The sequence below is a fragment of the Rhea americana genome, unplaced genomic scaffold (assembly GCF_003343005.1).
Source record: "Rhea americana isolate MKP2758 unplaced genomic scaffold, rheAme1 scaffold_12, whole genome shotgun sequence".
Classification (NCBI taxonomy): Eukaryota; Metazoa; Chordata; class Aves; order Rheiformes; family Rheidae; genus Rhea; species Rhea americana.
Window position 1 is genome coordinate 7499876 of NW_028185261.1, and position 24983 is coordinate 7524858.

Here is a 24983-nt window from a genome sequence, read left to right on the forward strand (position 1 = left end):
TCTGAGGGACTGGAACAAGTCATTACTGCCTCTATTACCCCAAAGTAACTCCATAGTCATCCTGAAGTAACTTGCATCCAATTTTGGAAGCAGTGAGGTTCAAGGGGATAACCTGCAAGAATACCATTACATGGGGAAGCTCCACTGCACACCCATTTTATGATAAAGCTGGCATCCCGTGGCACCATGAGAGGTAAACTTAAATGAGAAAGAGATCTTCACTTAAAAAGATAGATTATAACATTCTCTGGTAACTCCTGAAAGCTTCTCTCTATATGCTATAAAATAATAACCTGCATCATCATTAGTACAAGGTCTCACTGCATCATGTTCTTCCTCCTAAGTCCCAGCACAATGGCCAGTCTACATTACTACATAGAATCAACTCAGCTGAAGTCTATGGTGAAAGTCAGAGTGAGGCTGATCATCTCAGACAAGAGGCTGATGACAGTCTGCTACTTTTTAAAAACTTTATCACACWATTTTTCCCTATTTTTGTAGAAATTTGTATTTAAAAAAACAATSTGTACATCACAAAAAGAAAATGTGTACACCAAGAAAATAACTGCACATCCTAGACTGGTACCAAGATTATAAAGACAGACTAACTAAGAATCAGGAAGTATTTTARAACTTATAATCTCAAGTGTCTCATTTTGCTAGAGAGACATTTAAGTCCTTAATTATAAGACATTGCAATCCAGGATTAAAACAAATGAAGACAGCTTTTAGAAAGCTGCATTGAAACACAGACCACTCAGAACACTTACTGTTAGCCCAAAATATTTTTATAAGTTAGTCCTATGGACTTACCACCACATTTCCTCCTGGCCCCTGACTTTGGACAGTTACACCCATCCATTGGTCTTCTTTACTCTCCATCTTTGGATCAGCTGCAGAATATCACAATTCAGCTTCAAATGCCAATAATTAACTTTTTTTAAGTCTCTGTCAGGACAGCAGCTTCATACAGTACACAAAACAGTCTATAGGTGGCAGTGTCTACACATTTTATGACTGCCAACATCCCTTTTCTACAGCATTTCTAGCATGCTATTTTATGTCACATCATCAGCTTACTAAAGAATGTAAGAGCATTCAAATCTATCAAGATTTAAGCAATTAAATTCCTTAAATTAATAATTAAATTACAATTTGTTCCAATGCAAAAAAAGTTTTATATGAATTTATAAATTCAGTCTGATACATTTACTATGGAAAGGACCACACTGAATGAGAAAAATCAGACGTCTGTTTCAATTCAAAACAAAAGCGCTGAAAAACTTACTGTCCTCATCAAATATGACACGTGTGCAGCGTGTACTTGAAGATGTAATGTCACAGCTGTACAGCCCTCCTGTCCTGTTAGCTTGTTGGGATGGAAGGGCTTTTTCTCGAGGGGCTCCAACCAGCAATCTGTTGGGAAAGTAAAGTAATTTCAAGGGACTTGCAAAGGTGAAGTGAAACCAGAGGAAGGTAACAGAATCAGGGAACATTCTGATCATGTTTGCTAAAGGTCTGATATGCAAGCATCTAAAGAAGGATGARAAGCTACATCATGGCACTATTCCTGCAAATGAACTTTCTCCTCCAAAGCCTGCCTTCACTGAAACAGCACTAGAAGTGCACATACCTTCAAAAGTAGCKCTCTAGCGGTTTTGCAAAAGCTACCTCTCTGCCACAGAGCCCAGTGTTTGGCTGGTTGGCTGTTTTATTTTTATTTTTTTCTGGGGGTGGGGAAGGAAGGGTGGAGGGTTGCCTTACTGGACACTGTTGGTAAGCGTCAGAAAAAGTAGTTTTGCTAAAATGACCAAAAACTCCCAAAACGCGAATTCACCTGCTTTCAGCCTCTCTTCTAGTTTTACACCAGTCCTGTGCCACTATTGGGCTGAATTTGGAGACACTTTCAGACAAAGCAGGATTGCTCCTGGCCCAGCAAGGGTTCAAATCCCTGAACAACTCCAGCCCTTGTGCAAGGCTCTCGCTCCCCCTTCTCTGCTCCGTTGTCCAAATGGCCATTCCTGAAGCTGGAAATTTCTCTCTCCAGCAAAACTCTCAGCAACCACAGGCCACTCCCACAGCAAGTTTCCCTCTCCCCGACAGGCGTTCTAGCGAGCTCTCCACATGCTTTTCTGGTAATCGCGAAGGTCCATATTTTAAAAACCGAATAAAGCAAGTTTTTCCTCCCATATCAACTCTCTCCTCTGAGTATTACCATACGATCACCAGTAGACATATTYACTTGCTAAATAAGGGTTTTCAGGAAAACAAAAACCTGGGCACTTGTTTCCCAACTATCACACACTTGTAAAGCACAGGCCACCTCAGAAGTTCACTACTGAAACCAGTGACAACCAGTCCGCAACAACAGCGCCACAGGTCGTGGAGGGTAAAGAAACAACAAATATCACGTTCAACTGAAAAAAACAAGCGAGAGAGAACAACTTATTGGCAGACACAATCCTGCAGGTACAATGTAGGTTGAACTGGACTCCATGTGCTTCCTGACCCTGGTAAAAAGCATCATTTGAAAGAAGAGCTCTGCAACAYTGCTGCACCAGGGAGGCAACGCTGGGGACACAGCTGGAGCCACAGAGCCACAAAGAAGAACTCAGACTATCTTTAAGGCTCCACCTATAGAGCTCCCCTTGGGAAGGGAAAGCTTTGCCCTGCCTTGGGACAGATGTGGGGCAAAGCAAACTGCTGTAGCTCAGAACACTTTTCTTCTAGCCTCCCAAAACACACTTACWAACTTACTAAAAACAAAACTCACTTCTATTCATATCTCACATACACCAGCTTGATCAGTTAAGATTAATAGAGATTTCCACTATTAAGAAAATGTTTACTCAGTGTCATTTTAATATGAGAGAAAATGAAAATGATCTACTATGAAAAAAGACATTTTTGAAACAGAAAAATCTGTTTCGTGAAACAAGTTTTCACTGATTTTATATAAATAAATTCTTCAAAAATCCGTAATTTAACCTCCTGAGTAGTATAGSCCTTAGCAAAACTTTTGCTTTTGATTGATAAGTACATAAAATCAGGTATGTTTTGTTCTAAATAGTTATCTTCTCCTCTCCCTACATATGTCTGGCATTTTATTCAAAGATTTCTTCGGAAACATAGCAGTCATCACAACAGTTTATAATCTATACAACTACGCTTTTAGAAAGGCCCTTAATAACTTCACTTTCTAATTCCAGCAACAGGGCATTTACCATCTGTCTTTGAGGAGTGATTCTTTTGCAAAAGAATTAGTTTCTGAACTATTGCTAACGTGGGAATAGATACATTTTCTCCTCAGTTCTGTTATCCTCCAGAAAAAGACAGATGGGATGAGATTTAAAATTTTTAATATTAGGAACCAGAAATTTAAAAAAGCAGAGGAACTGATTTCCTAACTCATTGAAATATCTATTATTTCAACTTTTTMATTCAAAGCTTGGGGGAGGGGGGGAGAAAATGAACTTAAAGAAATATTTCAGTTCCAGAAGATTTAAGCTTTTAGTTGTGATTAGAATGTTGAAAGAAAATATTTCTGAACAGATTTTTGTTAGTGAAATTCAGGAACTCAAGTTCACCATCTGCCCGTATACTACTGACTGCAATGGTGCTAGATCAAGAAAATGCCCCTGTTCTCTCCAATGGGATAGGCAGATTATAGCCTCTCCCTAGCTAAATTATATCTTTTATGACACAGCGTGATGACGTGCCCATAATCTTGGTCGTGAGTCAGCCAGAGGGAAGACCCACTGAGGCATCAAGCAATAGGCAGCTTAGCCAACAGCACATAAATGAAAAGATGTGCCGGTTGACCTACAATTCCCACAACACGCTGTGACATCTCAAACAGACCCCTGCTAAGGACAAATAGATGAAAAATGTAATGGCTCAGCCTACCAAGAATAAGAAAACRTTTCAGTTAGGGCCAACATGATCTCAGTGGAAATATGCCACCTTAGATATTTCCTAGTGCCCAAACCTCCAAAMCAACTCCCAATTTTTCCAAAGTTTGTTTTCACTGGGGAAAAAAAAAAGTATTTTTAAGAAGATTTATTTAAAACTCTCCAATCTTCAAAGAAGTTTTGCCAGAAATCCTGTCATTAGTCCTCAAGGCTCATGAAACAAAACAAAACAGTAAGTCTTGAATCCTGTTAGGTACACTGCTGCTAAACTATGCTGCAAGTTTTATATGCACAAGACAATTAAATAGTAGTACACACTATGAACAGGCACTTGTAAAGGAGTAAATCCATTCAGGTAGATATAATGGTAAATATTGAAATGTATTTTCAAGTGGTAGCCAAAGAAGTGTCGGAGGAGCCCATCTACACTGCTTTACTACATACTTATCTGCCCAAAAGACAACGGCAGAACAGACTAAACCGACACTTCCAGGTTCTGCTAGACAGATTACTAAAGGAGATGAGGATTACCAACATTATTAGGATTATCAACAATATTAGGAAATATGAACAAGACAGTCATGTGCATTTAAATTTTGACTGAATAAATTACATAAAACATTGTGACTTATCTACGAATAGTATTACTATTCACCTTACCTACTGTTCATAGAGGTACATTTGAAAAATCAGAGTTCTACTATAGAAAATAAATTATTTATTTAAAAATAAAAGTATGGCAATGAGGAAGTGCGCCCAAAGCCTAGGACGTATGACACGGGATCACGCACCAGTGTGAATTTCAGCATGACTGAAGCAGTTCAAATTGATCACATTGTGCGCTGCCTGAAAAAGCTGTGTTGTATGCTCAGTAGTCTTGCAGACTGAGGACACATTCCAGTCATTATCATATAGATACTTATTCTGCTGAGCTTTAATAAAGGAAATTTAATAGAGTTCGAGCCCATCATGCCAAAAAAAAAAAAAAAAAAAAAAAAAAAAAGTTAATTCTGTTTGCAGCTATGCACATTCCAGTTCACAATTTTCAAGGGTGAGCAAAATCTCTTTCTGCAAAAGGAAGGAGATAACTTGGCGGGGGAGGGTGCTTTTCTAGATAGCAATATCTACTTATCTTAGAGGATGAAACAAAGAGACTAAAAATGAAAGATCTTCCTCTGCAAATGAAGACTGACAAAAACAAGTTCTTAATTTTTTCCTCCTGACCTTGCTACGATTCATTTATTTATTATGACTTCTCCTTTATGTGTGGGGGTGCTACAGACAGAAGTTTCTATTCAGGTCTGAGTGCCCAAATCCCAGCTCCAGAATCTGTATTATAATTATACCAAAAWAATGCCCAGTTGTCCAGATTGCAGACTCAGCTGGAGGTAAATACCTCAGACTCCAAAATGTAGATATTTTAGTTATTTTTCTATTTCATGTTGTATTAGCATGCAGATAGCAGAAGTTAAACCATACAATATACTGAACATAAATGCTTCTATTTGAACACTATTTACYGATGCAGCCTTAACTTTTTATGATTTTAGTTATGACAACTTAGGATCTCTTATTTCAAACAAGCTAAAAGTCAGACACAAAAAAGACCATTCCTCATGTAAATTGGAGAATCAGATGCTTCCTATTACTTGAATCCTGATTTTTCCCCATTCATTTTGCTTAAATACACGCTGCAAATTGATTACATTTCCCCTGAGCCAATCACACTGCACAGGTGTTAAATGAACTTCTTTTAGTAGCTCATTCTGTTACCTTCAATAAAAATGCCATTTCTACAGATCAAAAGAAATGTCTAAGTGACAATATTAAAAAAAAAAACAGAATTCTCTCACACACAGGCACAAATTATAATGTTCTTTGCTTTTATTTATACTCTACAATTAAAACATGTGCTTTCCGATTTCAAATGAAAATACCAATCAAACCAAATACATCACTTGAGTTGCTCTATTGGTTAGAATTAGATTAATTATTGCTTTCTCTGAACTACTTGTTTTTGGATTTGGGGGATAACGACTGAAGTTCCACTGATAATTATACAGCATCTGGAGGCTTCTAGGGACAGATTTACTCCATTACAACCCCAGATTCATGGCCAAATTTCAGATAATACTATAGAGACACAGGTTGAGCTCCAGGGCTGTGCGCAACACCGGTTTAGCTAACCAACATCACCGAGATGCAATCGTGACACAGGCGCACAGCATCTGCCACGCTCAGGTCTGCTGGCCTGGCTCTCCGACAAGACCCATCTGTGCCCACCCAGCCTCCCCTCCTGGGGACAGGATCCAGCGAAACACTACACCGCCCCCCAGACCAGGGCACGGCTATACCTGCTCTAGCTCGCTGCAGTATTCGTTACTCCCAAAGGAAGCGGCCGAGGCAAGAAACACTTCACTCCATGGATTACATCCACACTATTCAAGCCTCCAAAGAGGCATCAAAACTCTTACCGACTTCATCTAAAGCTGGAATAGATCTCTAGTTAAGAGCATGCTTAAAGAAAACATGCTTTATACCTACCTACGTATTTCAAAGAGATGAAAGGAGGTGGTACCTGACTACTGAGACATAGTTAGGCAGCCTYTGTGCCTCAGTTTGTTGGCTGGTGTTGACAGGAATTCAGCAACAGCAATCAGATGAAGAAGAAGAAAGGCTGCAATGTTAAATCAGYAGTAGTCCAATACTGTTCTTAAAAACCAACACAAAATACACCACAAATAGTTTTCTATCTTAACAGATAATACGGAATATTAACCAGAAAACTGCTGTTTTAAGACCCTCTCTGCTTTCATTGATAATACCTGTGACATTTAGTAGGCAGCTGTGACAGTTTTACTGCTACAAAATCCTTCTCAGCTAATGAAAACAACAGMAACAGTGGGAACTGGGAATAGTTTATGCTTAAAGCTCTCTGAACCCCCACCAATGTTGTTCACAAAACTACCTGGATTACTTCCAAAAAGAAAGCTGCAGTTAAGATGAGAAAAATATATCAAAGGAAATAAATAAATAAATAAACTCCAGGTTCCTAGGAAGTAGCTCCCTCACTCCACAGTGATTTTCTTTTCCTCACTTACAGCTTGGCACTTTCAAAGGACAGCACAAAATTTCAAACCATACTTAGGAGAAAAAAAAAAAAAAACTGCCAGTGATTCATTACAATATCTCTAGATTAGATGCTAACTCACAAGAAAGCAAGTCAAAAGCAGGGAGAAATGTCATTAATATTTTTGGAAAAAAAATCATGTTCATGAAAGTGAACAGCTGCCACTGAGCAAGTCGCATCCTGATTTAAACAAATACGAGAAATACTACAGTCTGCATTCAGTTCAGATACTCTGCTATCTTCCAAACCTTTCTTCATTCCTGAAATTCTTTCCTTTTCCATGGTATCTTCTGTTCTGAAAAAGGCACTGCATCTTTGCCATCCTTTCTTTAAAAGTAACAGCAACACATTAATAGTGCCAGCTCTGGGCTTTAACAGACCAGAGCAGAAATCACTGGAAGTGTTTCCTGGGTAACAAACCATTAGCCATTTCCACAAATAGGCGGAATAAAATAGTCAGCAGTGCAAGCAATTTCCAATTTTTCAGCCTTCATTGAGYACAAATGTCCAATTTAAGGTTGGTATTCGCAGACAACAATGCTGCCACTGTAGACTTTGCACTTCATTGTGTTTTCAGAAAGACTCCATATACACAAAGGGGGCAAATTTGGAAAATGATGAAGCTAAATGGTATGAAACTTCCTCCACTCCTAACTAGGCACATATATGCCTGCGTCCTTTTCTTTCCACACTCACAGTACTTAGTTCTCATATAGATTAATTCTATAGAGCAAAATGAAGAATTTGAATAATTACCACTAACTCTTATTTAGGTGAAATTTGCRCAATCCAATCACACTCCTCATTTTATATCAGATAATTAAAATCTCCAGGCAGAGATCACTGATCTGAGTCTGGACATCTAGACAGCTTTCTATGGAAGAAGATTTTTCAGTTCTCTTGAACCAGTTTGTCCATTTATGTTATACCCAATTCAAAGACAACTCCTTTTAGCCCTTATGGCCTCAGCATCAAACTTGTGTCAGTCCAAGTCAACACTTAGGAGTTATTTTATAACTGTTGCAAAAAGAAAGATAATAAGTCATAAGAGAAAAGTGCTTTATGATAGCAACAACTCAGGAAAATGAACAGGTCACAGTTATACAGAGCTGAGAAACAGCCTATAAGCTTCTCAGTTCTGCTCCCATTCACATCAACAGATGCCAAGTCACCATCGCACTGGGAATGAGATTGGCCCTCAGTGCACAAAGATGCTGCTCCTGACCTTCTAAGCCAAATTGCTGTAACGTAAGAACTTCCCTCAAGCACTAAGTATTTCAACAGTTTTTAAACTTTAGTAAAGGGGAGGAGGGAAACCTCTTAACCCACACAGTATTTCTCAGCACAGYTGAAGCTGGTCAATGGCACAGAGGCTGCACTTCAATACTAGAAGCCCCACCTCTGCTTTCTGGCTGGCTTTTGCTTCCAACACTATGAACAAGGTGCAGAAAAGGGCACCAGAGGGTAATGAGTGCACAGAGATCTTCCATCCACAGGCTTAYACTGGTGATGGGAACTGGAGCCAAACCAGCAGACTGGGCTTCTCCAAAGAAGCCCTGTTCTGGCAAATCCAGCAAGTAACTGTAACAAATGTCACAAACATGTCACTGCTATAGAGATACTCATCATTCCCATGCTGTTATTTACAGCTATTTTAACTGACTGATAATTCTCCTAATATGCTACTCCACAGTTACATTTTCCAACTACCAATGTAAAGTTACAGTCAAGCACACCATTAACCTCTCTTTCCTTGGAGGCCTGGCATTTAAAGGACTGCAATTTTCATTTTATTAGATCAGCCTCTTTTAGCAAAGATATKGTGGTAAGAGCTCGGAGAAGAAGCAAAAAGCAACAGAACAACCAGGGCAATATACTAAAAAGCAAAACTGCAAGTATAGAGCTACCTGTTGTTCTGTAAAGGCCACTAATTATTGACTTTCTCAAAGTCACTTGGAAAAACAAACACTTCCTTCCCTACAGTCAAGAGCTCYGTCTGTATGGATTTGAGATAGACTTTGCGGATCAGATTTTCATCCACTAACAAAAATATTAGTGATGTTCAGAGCAAGGACCTAACTGTTAATCTGTTAATCTTGGTAGAAAGCATTTTTCTGCAGGCAAACTTAAAAAAAAAAAAGAAGAAGAAGAAAAAAAGGGAAAAAAAAAGAAAGAAAAAGAAAAAAAAGAAAGCAAGCCAATTTGGTCCCAAACTTCCATTTCAAAATACAGTTTTCCATTTCAGGCACTATTCTCTGGTTACAGACTAAGAGATACACGACACTTTCCACACTGCCAAGTACCAAGGGCCTGCATAATACCCAAAGCTTTCTTTAATCTCTCCCTTACACACTGTACATCTTTTTAGATTTAAAGAACAACCACCATCCATGCACAGGACAGACTTAAGTATAAAGTGATACTGTGAAATATATACTAGACAGTTTTGTAACTAATGTTACATGAACTATAAAACAAATAAGGCTGAAGAGATTTTCACTCAGATTTTATAACATGGCAGTGCCTGTCACCGCATGAAATCCTCTTACAACAACAAAGGTTTTAACTCCAGAAGTGACAATCATGCTGTTTTTAGGAAACAAACCTGGAGGAGAAGGTCCTAGTACTCTGCAGCCAGCCCAGCCACCTTGTTCATCTGTGGCTCATTTGCAATCCATGGAAATCCCATCGTTAGTCAGGGGGGCACAGTCTAGCTGCCCTCAACGGTAGGCAGCCACAGTGCATTAAGATATAGGTCCCRAGCAGCAGCGCTGCATGCCAGCAAGACTGGCTACTGTGGTGACCCACTGCTCTTCAGCTGTATGCACATGCAGAGTCCATTCTCCAGCCCTGCCAGCTGCTCCTCTGAAATAGGTCACTGCCACACAGGAATCTCAGTCTCATGCCCGCAACCCCCTAAACCAGGGCCCTGCCCCATCTTCTTGTCCAGCAGTGCCTGAGCTCCAGCAGCAAACAGGCTGCAAAAGAAGAGGCTGCTGCTGCTGCTAGTACATACAGAAGCAAGTGAGCGTCACCAGACGTGCTGCAATCAAGTGTTCTGTGGACATACTCTACTAGCTCAAGCAAGCAAGTACACRATAGATGTTGGGAACTACTATCTTCTGGAAACGGGTCATTGACCATTTGTGTCGCGTATGACCTTGGCATTCAGATTCAAACTTCATCTTTTCTGCTGGGCTTGTCTTTGTGCTCCCTACAATACATACCACCTCCCTCTGAACTCTGTGCAGAATGAAAGCAGTATCATGCAATTTACTAGGTTCATTTTAGGAAATGAACATGGAAGTAATAGGAATACAARAACACTTGGTTACTTTTTTTCCCCAAAAGGCAATTTGAAAGAGCAGTGCTCCCAGTGATTACTTGAAGGCACTATTTGTTAGGGAGGTAACAACCGTAACAGGCACAYACTGTTCATTAGTATGACAAAAGCCATTAAAAAAAAAAAAGTTGTAGGGATTTGAACATAAGTGTAGAACAAATATTTGGGTTAAAATTTCACTCCCCTATTTTTGTTTCACTGAACAAACTAAATCAGTTTCATTCAAGACCATAATTRAATCATTAAAAGATAAAAAGAAGCTCAGTAAGAAGCACAGACATTTCACACTAAAACCATGGACAATATATCATGTTACAGTTACTACACAGCCTACCATTATTTGAAGAGCAGACTATTCCCGAAGCTAACTGAAGCTGTAGTCCCACACTGCTATTTGTTCACCAACAGATCCAACTTAAAAGACTCCTGTTGCTCTTTTTCAAACTTACCATGTTCCCATCTGGCTCCCCCTCTTAATTGGAGGGGGGGGAAAGCATAAAACTCTCGCATTAGCACACAGAAACAATAATATACAACTAGTGCAGTTTCACAGGCTGACAAAACAAGTTCTTCATCACATTCAAGAGTACTGACCAAAGCCTTAGTGAGAAACGCACCCGATCAAAACCAACCCAACAAATAAGAGTTGAGTGGAGTTCTGCCCTCCATGTTCTCAAAAACGAGCCCAAGAAACCACAAAGACATATCCTGGGGAAACGGGATAGAGTTCAACCCACAACGCACAGTCAGAGGTGTAAATGAGGTATGTACTTTCCTAATATGTATTTCAGAGAGCAAGTACATAAACAGTGAGCAAACAAACACTTAAGACAGTGGAAAGCCCCTTATACACTAAAGCACAGTTTTCAAATTATGCCTCTAACCTTAAAAGCACCATAGCCCTAGATTAAATGTGTAAAACAGGATCAAAAGTCTGGGCGAGGCTTTTCTTCAAACTATGAACTTAATTCAGAAAAAAACAGTTGTGTTCCTGGATACATTTATCAAATTAACTGAAAATCTGTCACTTTGAAGAGTGTCACTCCAATAAGCTATCTTTGCAGTGGAACCCAGTCACACCTCAAGAAGGTGCCCATTCAGTCCGGCCGCTTAATGAGTCTCATTATGTTCCACACAAGTGTTAAGAAACAGCTCGAATAGATAAACAGAATTAAATCCTAAATTCACAACAAACTTCTCCATACAGAGTTGGGAATAAGCAACATTGTATTTCACTGTCAGCAGCAATGTACAAACTGAGAATTTCAACAGGCTTGCAAGGTCTGAAAACAAGCTGCTTCTGTGTGCAAAGTAACTTAGATTTGAGACTATGCCAGGAAACCCACTGCATTCTCCCCAGCTATGTACTGCTCCCCCTCCACTTGCATACATACTTAATTTTTACACGCTTCCCCCTGCACATACATTTTTTCCATTCTCCCCCGCTTGCCACATTCTCACTTGAGCAAAATCTGGAAATAATGATTTGCTTTCGCGTATTTTTTAACATCATATTTTCTTGTAGGTTGAGAGTTGTGCAAACAGGAATTCACCTATTACTAGGACTGGATCTCAGCTGACAACAACAGAGTATTCTTTCACTGAATGAAAAAATTCAGCATGGCTGAAAAGAGAGAAGAAACCTCATTCTGGGACTAGATTACGTGATTACCGTCATTTCTCTAGCAGAAATTAAGTTGAATGGAAGATGGAAACTTTACAGGGCTTACACAATTTATTCTTAGTAATGGCTACAACAGTTGGTTACATATGAAAAAAAATGTATGAAAAATATATCCGATTATTTCTGGTATCTCTGGCCAAGAAAATTATGTCATTTTCACTTATCACTCATTTCATACTAAACAAACATGGATGGTTAAATAAGAGCCATGCGCAATTTTCATACACTTTGTGGACAAAGCAAAGGTCCACATACAGCTGGCAGATGTAACCACTCTACAGCTTTAGCAATGCCAATGAAAAAATGCAAGACCAACCAATCTTTAYAATTCCCATCACAAAATTATTGAGAAAAGAGCTATGAAAAAGGAGGAACCCGGAAAATTCAGCTGCAGCTGACACGCCTGGGCTTGCTCACTGCAGCAGGTGGTTGCCACTTTARAGCACGTCCCGGACAACCACGTGTTTCCCTCAGAACTTTGACCTGTGCATGTGCTGAGCAAAMGAGCGCTGGCTTTACAAGGATCAGTCATTCCGACCATATTTTCAATCTTGTTCAGCTTTGTTTTTTAAACATATATTTTAGAAACCTACTTTGGAAGGGCGTGAGTACCAATGCTATATGAAGCAGACAAAAGCTAAACATGCTCAATGGAAAAAAAAGCCTCTTTCATCTTCGCCAGAAAGATGACCCTAAGTCTCTTATCAGAAATTCAGTTATTCGTGCTACAGTGTATTTCAGCAGATTTAATTAACAAAAATGCTGATAGATCTTATTTGCTGTTTCTCACAGTGAYACCTCAAAGATCCCCAAATTCCCTGAAAGCTGGAGACAAATGCAAAGAAGAATAAAGCTGAAAAGTAACCTAGAAGCTCACTCACCAACAGTGAAATCCAGTGCAGGGCCCATACCTTGTTACTATGGAGCGACACAGGTACATTTTTACGCTGTGGACTGCAGCTAGACAGGGAGTATCCCATGWACGCCTCTCCCATCCATTCTTGATCTGGAGGACTCTCTCCCTTCCAAACACAGTCATAACATCCTCGCTCACATTATAACAACTGCTGAAAGGAAATTAATCTTAGGAAAGGACATATTTTTAGATGCAGTTCTGTAACAGGAAATGAGAAAAACGACCAACACTCCAACAGAGCCAGAGCCAGTCAGCCCATACTACCAAATGCTCTGAGAAACATAATTTGAGAATCTGCAGTTTCTGCTTTTTACTACGATTTCCAAGCCATATAAAAATCTAATCCCAGGTATCTGATAGTGGAATGTATCTGGCTTGCTCTTTAAACTAAACCAACATAACTGCAATTCTTTTTTGCAAAGCAATAGGTAGGCAATTCTCAAAATAGAACAGGTAATACACTCAGTATCTTAAGTGCAAGGGAAGTTCATCTACCAAGAATATGCTAAAGTTGCAAAGGTAGTTTTATTAACCTGTGGTTCAGTTCACTTACTACTAATGTACTGCATTATTCACTTAAAAATGGGAGTGAGATATTTCTTGAAATTCATGTTTGATTCTTCTACACTAYATTCTTCCATCACCACTTTCAAAGCAGTAGCTTGCTTATCCATATCCGATTCTTCAATACCAAATATCAGTAAATGGATTATTCAATGTTTCCCTGTTCTTTTTTCTTCTTTCTTTCTTCCTGGGCCTAATTGTACTCTACTCTTGCTAAATACCACTGTGAGGTGTAAATTTTCTAGCAAACATCTGACAGTACACAACACCATCTGCTCATTCAACAATATGCATATTTGTGTGCTTGTTTTTAAATAGCTATTTGCCTCATAGCCTAATCCCTGCTCTTTCTGCAAAATATCTTCCCAAATCAGGGCGTTTTTACAGTTACAATTAGAACACTTCACACAGCTTCAGGCTGATTCTAAACCATTTAAACAAGAAACAACAGCTGATTTTAAACAGCAATTCTTCTGAAAYGGATTATGTATCTTCTATGAAAAATTGACCCTATTACATTCCTTGCAAAAGCAACAGTTGCTCTGGCACATGTGGAAAGGCTTTTGGGCAAAGTTTAACATAGGAGAACAAGACTGGCACATGCTGACTGGTGAGCTATTCACTGCTGTAACATGCCAGCAACTCAATACACTAATTTGAAAAATGTTCTGGTTTATTTTGTGGAGAATCCAGACAGCAAGAAATTAGATTGGTAAAACCATTCTCTGCTTGTTATCCTTCAAGAAAAAAGTATTTATGGGAAGCCAGTCTACCTGTCATGCTTCTGCATAAGTTTATCTTTGTTATTTACAAATTAACATCAGTGCTATTAACGCATATATTTTCTGTGTACTGAAAATTGCACTCCTGTTAGCTAGCACTACAGCAGTGATTTCATGCTCATTTTTTTCCCTACTTCACAGTTAAAGAAAAATAAACAATAGACATCACCATATATTACACTAGGATCGTTAGACGAAATAGGCTAGACAAGTGCCTAATATTTATTAAAGGGTCATCAACAGTAATCTAAAAATCTAGATCTAAAAAGCTTACATAATAAAAAATGTTTAATTAAATAAAAAAAGATTTGGTAGTCAGACTATGAAGATATACATAGGTCTTACACAATTACAGACCTGATCCATCAAACAGTCCAGGTAAGGACTGATGGGGTTAGCCAGTATTTCAGAAATAGTTACAACATAGGATATTACTGATCTCTTTCAGGCAAGGTACAAGATATTTTTCTGGTATATCATAACAAAAGGACACATATTAATGTTATTTTTAACACTAGACAATGCAATACCTACAACTCCATGTGTGGATGAACATAGATCAATACTTGTTTTTTTTTTTTTTTTTTTTTTTTTTTTTTTTTTTTTTTTTGTCTTAATTCTTAAAGTATATGCCAGCTTAAGGAGTCTCATTCACAAATCAAGGTAGTCACAGGAGTGACAGTCATATTCATTAGAAGTTAACTATCTGACCAAAAAGAATATAGTAAAATCTGTAACAGTAAAACTGATACAAAAATTTCATTTTACCTTCTCAGAATAATTCTGACACAGTCTACATCCAAAACTATCACCACATCCCAGCTATTTGCAGACTACCTGCTTGAAAACTCTTTACTGCCTGCAAGACCTCAGAAAAATAGAAAAATGAAAAGAATCCATGGAAAAATTTTAAGATTCCAATTTGCAGATTATTTGACTATACCATGCTCTTTTCAATGTCCCTGCTGCAGAAGGACTCCTGACAAGTCCATCCTAAACTCTTTTTCTCTGAAACAGGGCAGCACGCAGAAGCAGGGGCCTTGTTTTATGCATGCTGCATACTTCATATACTTGAATGGCATTCTTCTTACACCCCTGCATCTTGATCAATATTCTCTGCGTCTCTCTCGCTTTCTACTCTTCTGTAGCTGATGGTCAGGTTTTAAGTCTAAACAGCAACGCAAATCTTCTTGTGCCAGTCACTCAGTAAAATGGGAACAGCAATTAGCTCCACAAGCAGTTGTCTGCCAGCTGAACCTTTCAGGATTCCAGCGCTACACAGAGCCTCAATTCTTTGCGCAGCTTCAGCCAGCACAGCCAAGAAGCAGTGCAAAGCAAGCACCCAGCAAGTACRTCGCCAGCAGCACCCCACTTCTCATTTCAGCCTTCAGCTGAATACAGAGAATTACAAAGAGATGCACTTCTCTGGTTCACTCCCTGCTCATGTTTTAGATGATAAATGGTTCTGCTCTTGAAATATATTTTAGCCCATCTAGCTCACAGCTACAGTTCTGAAACTGCTCTGTGTCAGATAAGAGGGGTATAGCATGAGCCCCCCATCCTTATTTAAAGTAAACAACATTAAGTATTATGGCCTTTTCATAATGGAATACATCATGAACACTTTCACTAAAGGCTTTAGCAGTCAGACACGCACACACAATCATGCTTACTTTGTCTGCCTGTGTTTGTCTACACCAGCTCAGTTTGAAACCAAACAGAATAGCTGCTGTTTTTCCTAATTCTTTAACCCTTCCCCCAACATCTCTCTTCCCAGTTCCCAGACATAACTAAGTACTATGTTCTTCAGGGCTTACTGCCCTTGCTCAGGAACACAACAACTTGTCAAGAACTCTTTGCCTTTGTCCTTAACTTACAGTTTGTATAGTTTGTTAGTTTTCATTTAGTTTAATAAAAAGTACAGCATTTCTTCTTTCCAAGATCAAGGTCTGTCYTTGTTTGTACTGTGCTATTCTGTTCTAGTTACTTTATTCTAACCTTACTAGTGTAAAGCGTATGCAAGATTAACATTTTGATCCTATTCCTCTTCTGTTTCYGAGATGTGTCTAATACTTTGGCCACAACAGCTGTCTGGCTAGCATATGCKGTGTTCATTAGGGTTGATGTATACTCTAATATTATTTGGTAAGAACTAGCTGGTATAAATTCAATCTTTTTATAAAGCAATGATTATAACATGGAGCAGAACTTAAAGTAATTTTCGTTAATTGAGCCATTACTTATATGCTCTTGCAAGGGCTTGGCAGGTCCATGTTCTATATGCAGAGTAGTATCTTACAGAACACCACCTCTTTCCAGAAAAACAGCCTTAAGAGAGATGAGTTCGTGCCTCCATAGATTTCCATTCACATTTAAAAATTTAAATGAGACATTTAAAAATAAGAAACATTTAAAAATAAGAAAGCTTAAGCCATTATTTTCCTAAACCTGTCACCATCTCTGCCTTGCAAATTTTACACTCCAGCAACAGCACCAAACCAAAGAGATGGTACCTCTTACATTAGAAACATATTTATCAGTCAGGTCCAGCAAATATAAAGACAAAAAGCGATGAAACAAAGCGCTTCCATCAGGTGCATGCATCTTCCAGTAAGAGTGTAACAGTTTTATGAGCTTTAATTGAAGCTGATAGCCTACGCTGTTTTTGAATTCTGGAGTCTGAACGTGAAGCTACTTAACAGCACTGCAGACAAAAGGCACATCCTACAGTCCTTACTCATAGAAAGTTCCTACTAACACACTAACTATTCACTCTTTTGCTCATTCTTAATAGCAACGTAATAGAAGTCATGCAAGTTTGATCAAGAATCTTAAACATCTGCAGGTAACTATTAAAAAAAATTATCTAAAAAGTATATGACCCTTAAGAAACAAATGTCTCAAAGAGATAGAATACTGGGATAAGAGGTTTGCCATTTATCACACTTGAAAGTTAGTTCTACACTATGAATTTCTGCCATGCCAGTCAGCACTGCAGTATTGGCTGATTGTGCAGCTAAAAGAAAAGGACTGTACTGTAACACATCTTTCCTGACACAGTCTTTTCGGAGCTACCTGGACTAAATTGTCCTGGTAGGAGCATATTTTCACTGTGATGTGTGACTTCACTAGTACCTTGCAAGTATGACATATCAGCACATCCACACGAGCAAAAGCTTCCCAGCACARGCGCAATCTCTAACACAGCTGCGATGGCAAAGCCTCATGTCAATCTGTAACACAAGCTGGGGGAAATACACCTTGTGTAATGATGCAACTACATTGCCAAAATATTCATGTAGACGCAACTTGTATTAACCTCACTACTGTTGCTCAGGAAAATAATTTTGCTATACAAGCACAAGAACTTCCTTGCCTAGAGGGAATTCTGCCTTCTCCAAAGAGCTGTGCAGCAGGGCCAGGCACCCCTTGCCTGTGCCACGCATCGGCACTCTTGCGCGCTAAAGCTGTACCCTGCCATGGGAAGGCCAGACCTGCCAAGAACTGCAATGGCCAGTCCCTCATAACCAGCTTTACTGCCTGCACTTCATTACTGATTCCAACGTTACCTTTTCAAAATCATAGGCAAAAACCTATGAAATGGTTAATTTAAATAGTTGATAGTGAGTGCAAAACTCAGCAGAAATACGCTGTCGTGTTCTTCTCCTCTTCAGTTTTGACAATGTGCCAGCCACCTTGCCTTGAATTCACTCAGCTTCAGGTTTCATCTGCAGAAGACTCTATTAGTTACTGAATTAAATTTTAACTTTACAAATCAAGTGCAATATTCAATCAATTCAATTATATTAGTGCAGAGGGCTACATTAATTCTTATTTTTAAGAAAAACAAACTAATATTGATTTTAAGCCAAACTAAAATAAGTCTGGTTTTAGACAAAACATAAGCAAGTTCATTTACCCAAAGATCTGCTCTTTATTCACATTGATGCAACGGATTTAACTAAGGCAACCTTCTAGTGTGTATCAGCACAACACTCCACTTCATCCTCCTTCTCTAACTAGTATTCTGCAGGACTGACTGCAATCTTTTCCTGTTCCTTTGAGGGACACACACACACACTGAATTATTCTTTTCCACCAACAAAATCAGGAGTCAGACAGTGGAAATGATCATCTGATGGACTTTTCAAGCTTTGTAAACTTGACCTGTCCACTGGATAACTAGACAGTTCACAAAATGCAGAGCCTATTTGCCAACCTTCTCTGCAACTTAGTTTTGTACATTCAGCTGAGTCTTTGCAACAGATAACATGACAACTCCAATTTAACACGGTTCGGGGGAGGGGGGAAGAACAGCAACAAAAAAACAAACAGAAAGGTCCCTTACCTTCTTCCTGCAGTTTGACTCCATGTATATCAATCATAGCAATTCTTTTTTACCTAATGTTAGCAATGAAGTTATTTTATTTCCTCTCTCACCCATATCAGTATGATGGGCTTTTTTAAAAAAATCTTCCCTTAAAATTACTCCTCCAAAATTGACCTCCAAAATCAAGATGCCTGTTGGTGTTCTAGCAATCTTATTCTTAAACTACTTCTTCCTCTTTCTCAGCTTCCCTTAACCCCAGCCTTTGCCACAGAACTTCCATCTAGCTGGAACACAGACCACAAACTGCTCTATTGTCATAAATGAAGAAATTAATCAAGCACCTCACTAAGGTTATCCAGGAACAATTTTCATAGACAAAAACAGAGAGACACTCAAGAAAATTACTGAGTATAACAGGAAGTAGGGAGACCATCTAAAGAAAAAACATGGAAAATTAATAGTAAAKCTATTTTTTAATGCTAAATACTAAGTCTATTTTTTATTGCACTAAAAACCAGCATTATTAGTGCATTTAAATCCTGAGGATACCAATATGCAGTGTTATTAATTTCAGTCACACCTAAAGCTTGAATTACACTGCAGCACTTCTGAGAGCAGAACTGCTGCTTTCCACTGCAGAGTGGCACAATTCAGCCTTTTTATTACAGGAGCAAAAAGTCTATGAGCACAAGCCCTCAGTCAACACAGAAGCACTGGCTATATGCCACTGAGGATGCACTGCAGCAGCACAACAATGTTAGCAGCCCTGCTGACCACAGGCAGCTTTGTTATTTATTAATATAACGGCTCACAGTAGGGATATGCAACACCAGCAGAACCTGCCACAAGCAAGAATTGCAGTAAAACATTAGATTTTTTTAAGGCTTCGTAGCTGCTAATGGTCAATGAAGACTTGTGCCTCTCCACAGTTTTTAACAATGCAGCTTTTCTTCTGATGAGAACATCCTGTTGACTAGTACAGCTTCAATCTTTTTGTCTTGAACAAGGAAAAAACCTACAACAATTTAGCTCCCTACTTTTATTTAAAGTAACATCAGAATTACTTGCAAGTAAACTTATAGACAAATGTAAATATCCACAGGGTTTGTGTTCTAATTTATGAAATTTGCTTAAACCATTGTGAGTTATAAACAAAAAGAACTGGAAAAAAACTGTTGGACATCTTACATGGGGTGGTACWTGTGTGTGTGTGTGTTTGTATCTACTGAATATAGTCCCCCATTAATAGGTACTAGATACACTCGCATTCTCTGTCACAGAGAGTTAAACTTTAACCACATTACTCCTACAGTTACACTGTCCCAGAGTCTCAGGCCTCTCAAAGTTACAAACCTTCTAGTTCTCCGACTAAGTGTACTGTAACTGTGCTACAACCACCTCTGAGAACCAGAACAACCTTCTTTTCATCACACTGACACACTAAAAACAGAACAATCTTATATAAGGCAACAAGTGCATCTCTCCTAGAGCTCCATTAGTCTTTTCTGCTCTCTTCCACACCCACATGCCATTAGCAGCCCACTTTCTATTACTCTGAATTAATAAAGTTTTTCTCCTCTCCAACAGAGAAACTTTTCAGCTTCTTTCAGCTGAAAATATCCTCTCATATAGACACACACACACAAAAACCTGTTATTAATCCATAATCTTAAATTTGGTACCACTTACAACCAAATTCAAAGCAATTCTTGAACAGACATTTACCTGTATTACTAGGGGTTAAATAACTTCCTATTAGTAAACATAGCATTAGTAATTAATGCTAACAAATAAAAAGATTGCCATTTAAAGCTAATATGTAACCCCAAGGTATCCTGTGACTAAGAAAAAAAGGTGATCAAAAGCAAATATTATGTTTAATTAAAAGCTATTTCCGCTGTAGCTTTATTTGTCATGCTTTGTAGACCTCYACCCTCATCTTTACAATGAATTTTCATAATGCTTAACACTGGATCACTCACTCAGTGGGAGAAAAAGAGAACTTAAGCAATGCAAGAGAAAAATTAAGCATTTAGCATGTTTTACCAACCCTAAAGCAGCCCTTGAACAGAATTCATGTACTTCATCTTTACACATTAGCTTGTTCACAAAAGGATCCAGTGACCTTGCACATGTCAGTTATAATTCATTTCTGATTTTATAAAGTTTTTTTTTTCTTGGAGTGTTTCTTGGTGGTTTGGAATGATAGCTCCACCAGACTGGGACTGATATGTCACTTTTAATTAAGCTTCAACAATGAAACTAGTTTTGTTTATTTTAGCAACTGCTTAACAGTGTTCGAACTCGAACAGCCATARCTGAGCTTTGAAGTTAGCATCCTCTCAAGAAGAAGGGGTGTTAATAAGTACTTCTACTGTCGCTATTGTGTCATTCTACCTGACACAAGAGGTAGCCAGGCATAAAGCCACCTTTGCAACAGAGCTGGAACACAAACGTTGCAGATAATAGGCAACATATATGGATTAGACGTACTTTGTTTCCCTGTGGACCTCCATTCCCACCTTCACTGAATATCTAGGGAAAAGATACAGTTTGCTCTACCTCTAAACAATCAATMCATCGAGAAATCGAAACTGGTATCTGTTGAATATGCCAAACAAGTTGCTCAGGATTAGGTTAGTGTCGCTCACTTATCTGGTAGCTTACAAACATGCAGCCTAACGTGGAAGCCCTTTCTTCAAGTTTCTCCATTAAAACTCCCATCTGTTTCATATGACACAATTTACGTGAAGAGAACTTAACACACACCCTTATCTCTATGAAATATACTTCCACAGTTGCCACAGGAAGGTGTCACACAAAACAATTCAGCATATTTAACGTCTTGTTCTCTCACAGGCACACACTACCACTCTTACAGACAGGGAAAAAAAAAATGCTCAAAGTGATCATAACATACTCATGCTATATGAAAGAACTGAACACAGGTTTTCCAAGACCCAGAGTGGCACTCAAATCATTAGACAATCTTTCTTTATGCTAAAGCACACAAATAGACAAAAAAAACCCACAAAATATCTCACATTCGGAAGTATATACCAGCAGAAAACATGGTTTCCCCAGTCTAGTGTAGTCTTTGTTAGAGACCCTCATTTCTCATGAAAGCCTGGATTCAGAAAGCCATGTCAGTAACAGAGAAAGCATCTGGCTCTGCTCTGTCCCTGATCTGGATTGATTTTGGGTACTGAGAAGGCACTTACTATACATACAATACAGAACTTTCAAGCTAGTAACCATCAAGGCATTTCAGCCAAACTTTGCAGACTTGCTTGAGTATTATGACTATTCTTCTGCTGACTTCTGAACAGGCCTTCTGTCTCTGCATATTTGGATACGTTCATTTTACCAGCATTTGACAGCACCATGGGATACTAACAAGTTCAAATATTGTTTTCTTAATGAAACAAAGACCAACAAACATTTAATCCTGCTACAAATTACAACACAGAACTCTGAAAAGGAATCCCAGGTGTATATTTTGCCTTTCAGAATACCCTTGGGACATGTTGTATACTACAATAAAAGCTGGAATTTAGTTATTTGTGATTTATACATTTTTATACGTTAYGATTTCTAGGAAATCACACTTTTAACTAAGTTCATTAGCTAACTTTACTAAGGACTCATGATTTCTTTCCCATTTTCTTCTTCCATGCATTCTATTGGGATTACTGGCTCATCTTCCCTTGATTTAAACCAAAATATTAGTGGAGAGATTCATTTCATGGCAATACCTAATATGAGACACACTCCATCAGCACTGTGGTACAGGGTGGGGTCATACGCCCTGCTCAAATACAGTCGTGAACAAGCAAGGACTCCTCCGCTCTCCTGAAGATGTACAAAGAAGCCTCATGTTGCCTTTGGATGTTCYAAAGGGAGTTCCTGACTTTCACCCATATGCTGCTAATTGATTTATTTTTCCTGTCTTTCTTATATCGTCTCCCACTTTCACTCCTAGACAGGTTCGGTCTTGAACACCAGCGCTCGAATTACGTAAAGTCAGGATAATGGTATGCGTTCGCATCGTGGGGGCGATCCGAGCAGCGCGATTTCACTTTTTCTTTTTTTCTTCTAAACACAAACAACGTTGTTCTTCCCCAGAAGCCGCCCAGCCCGCCCGCAGCCGCCAGCAAAGGCTGCGATGCGAAGCCGAGCACGCAGCGCCGAGGGCGGCGCGGCGCTGCCCCGGCGCACCCCTCCCGCCCGGCCCGCAGGAAGCCGCGCTGCCGAGGAGCATTTTGCCTTATTCGCTCCTTTTCCCCGGCCTGCTCCTGCCAGGTTTCGGCGGCACGGCGGGCKCGGCGGCGCCGCGGCCGGCAGGTGCCCGCTCCGTCCCTCCGAGRGGAGGCTCCCCCGCTCGCCCAGTGCCCCCCGCGAGGCCAGGACCGGCCCGGCCGGGAAGTTTCCAGGCAGTGGGAAGGGAGCGAGGGAAGGTCGCTGCCCGCGGCGCGGCCGGGAGCACTTACAGCCTCCTCTCCTGCGGCTGCAGCTGCCGGTGCATGGCCAGGGAGAAGCCGAAGAGGCTGCCCGGCTCGCCGCGCCGGCTGATCACGTTGTCGGCGTCCAGGTTGAAGGCGCCGGCGAGGCAGGGCAGCAGGAGCAGGCAGAAGAAGAGCGCGGCCGCCATCTGCTCCGGCCGCGGACGGGACCTGCCGCGCGCCGCCGCTCCCCGCGCTGCGGCCGCCCGTTGTGCCCCGGCGGCCCCGCCCCGCCGCGGGGAGGCCCCCGCTCCGCCTCCTCCGCCTCCCGCCACCGAGGCCCGCGCCCCTCAGCGGGGGCGGCGGGCCGGGCACAAGATGTCCCCTGGGTCCCCCCTCAGCGGGGCGGCGGGCCGGGCACAAGATGTCCCCTGGGTCCCCCGCCTCAACGGGGGCGGCGGGCCGGGCACAAGATGTCCCCCGGGTCCCCGTTCAGCGGGGGCGGCGCTCCCCTCGCCCTTACAGCCCCGCGGTAGCTCTTCAGGCGCCGCCTCGCCAGGGGGCGGCGGCGAAGCCGAGGGGCTCCGTCCCTGCCTCCCGCGCCGGGTGCTGCGGCCTCCGCGGCGGCGCGGGCCGCGAGCTCTAACGGCTCCAACGGCCGGGGCAGAGCCGTTACAACGGCCGGGCTGAGGCGCGGGTAGGCTGCGGCCGCCTCGCCGGGCCAGGGCAGCGTAAWTACCTGTATTTCTAGTATTTACAGCCCGTATTCCCCCAAAGGCATGCAACGAAAAGCATCGGCGCACCTATACCTGTTTCAAAGACGTTAGCACATGAAYACACAGGCTCAGCCCACATACAAGTCTTCAAACTCCATTCCTTCAGCATTCCCAGCCTTTGAACAGATCAGATTTTTTTTTAAACCCTTTACTGTGTTTTAAAACAAATATATGGGTTTTATATCATATCTCATGCTCTCACTCTGTAAGGATATTTTTAAACACACCTTAACGATTTTATCCATCCAATAGAGACTTCTGTCCATTTATAATTAAGTCTTGTTACAGCTGTCTGCATTAGGAAAGTGAACGTAAGGTTTTTAAGCCTTACAAATTTTAAGCAGTGTGACAATACCTTTTTTCTTTTCTATTGATATTAAAGATGGGGACAGAAAAACCTCTCTTCACAGAAAACAAATTTCAGCAAAAAGAGAGAAAAGAGCAGTTGAGATAGACCRCTCGCACGTTAATATTCCCAATAATTTATTCTGGAACAATACTATGCTTCTGTGGAGTTGATCCAGATTACTTTCTCCAGAGTAATTATTCTAGGATAACTCCCGGCATAGGCAAGTCTTCAGCTCAACTAAAGCACCCTTGATCACAAGAATAGAGAAAATGCACCAGAAACGTGCATTTAATGTGAAAACAAAACATTTTGTTAAATTAGGCTCCCAGACATTTATTCCTAAAGGAAGCTTTCCCTGCTTGCTCTTTGTGCCCAGCTTTTTCAAAGTTTTAATCCAGTGTTTAATCACATTAAGCCGCTGCCATGGCAGAAAACTGCGCGGGCGCAAACGCTGCCCTAGGATTTCGCTGCAGGGCTCGGGAGGGGGAAGGGTTCCGGGCTAATTACAGGAGAGTAGGCTCACTGCAGTCTGTGTGCTGTGCAGTCATTAGCAAAGATGTGAAAGCAAGTCTTTTTAAATAGTGTCCAGGACTGTACCAAAGTCTTAGTTTGCCTTTCAGAACCATTTAAACTTGCATGCTTATAATACTCTTACAGTAACTATARTTACTTAAAGCAATACTTGTACCCGATAACTTTTGTAAGGAGTCACAGAAATACTTCCAAGCAGTATCCAGAGCCATCTGAATGATATTG

At 40.4% G+C, this 24983-nt stretch overlaps 1 protein-coding gene across 3 annotated transcripts in view; it reads right to left on the reverse strand.

Annotated features, from left to right (window-relative positions):
* ITGA6 (integrin subunit alpha 6) overlaps positions 1–23396 on the reverse strand; it is a 48196-nt gene extending 24800 nt beyond the window's left edge. The window contains exons 1-3 of one of the 3 annotated variants that reach the window (XM_085322957.1): positions 23151–23396; positions 1289–1416; positions 814–893 (exon numbers count right to left, since the gene is read on the reverse strand). In XM_085322957.1, the coding sequence (XP_085179083.1) occupies positions 814–893; positions 1289–1416; positions 23151–23311 (369 nt within the window). In that variant the 5' untranslated portion in view covers positions 23312–23396. Of the gene's footprint in view, positions 1–813; positions 915–1288; positions 1417–23150 lie in introns of those variants that run through there. The other 2 variants (XM_085322943.1, XM_085322951.1) reach the window with 2 other exon arrangements.
* Positions 23397–24983: the final 1587 nt, after the last annotated feature.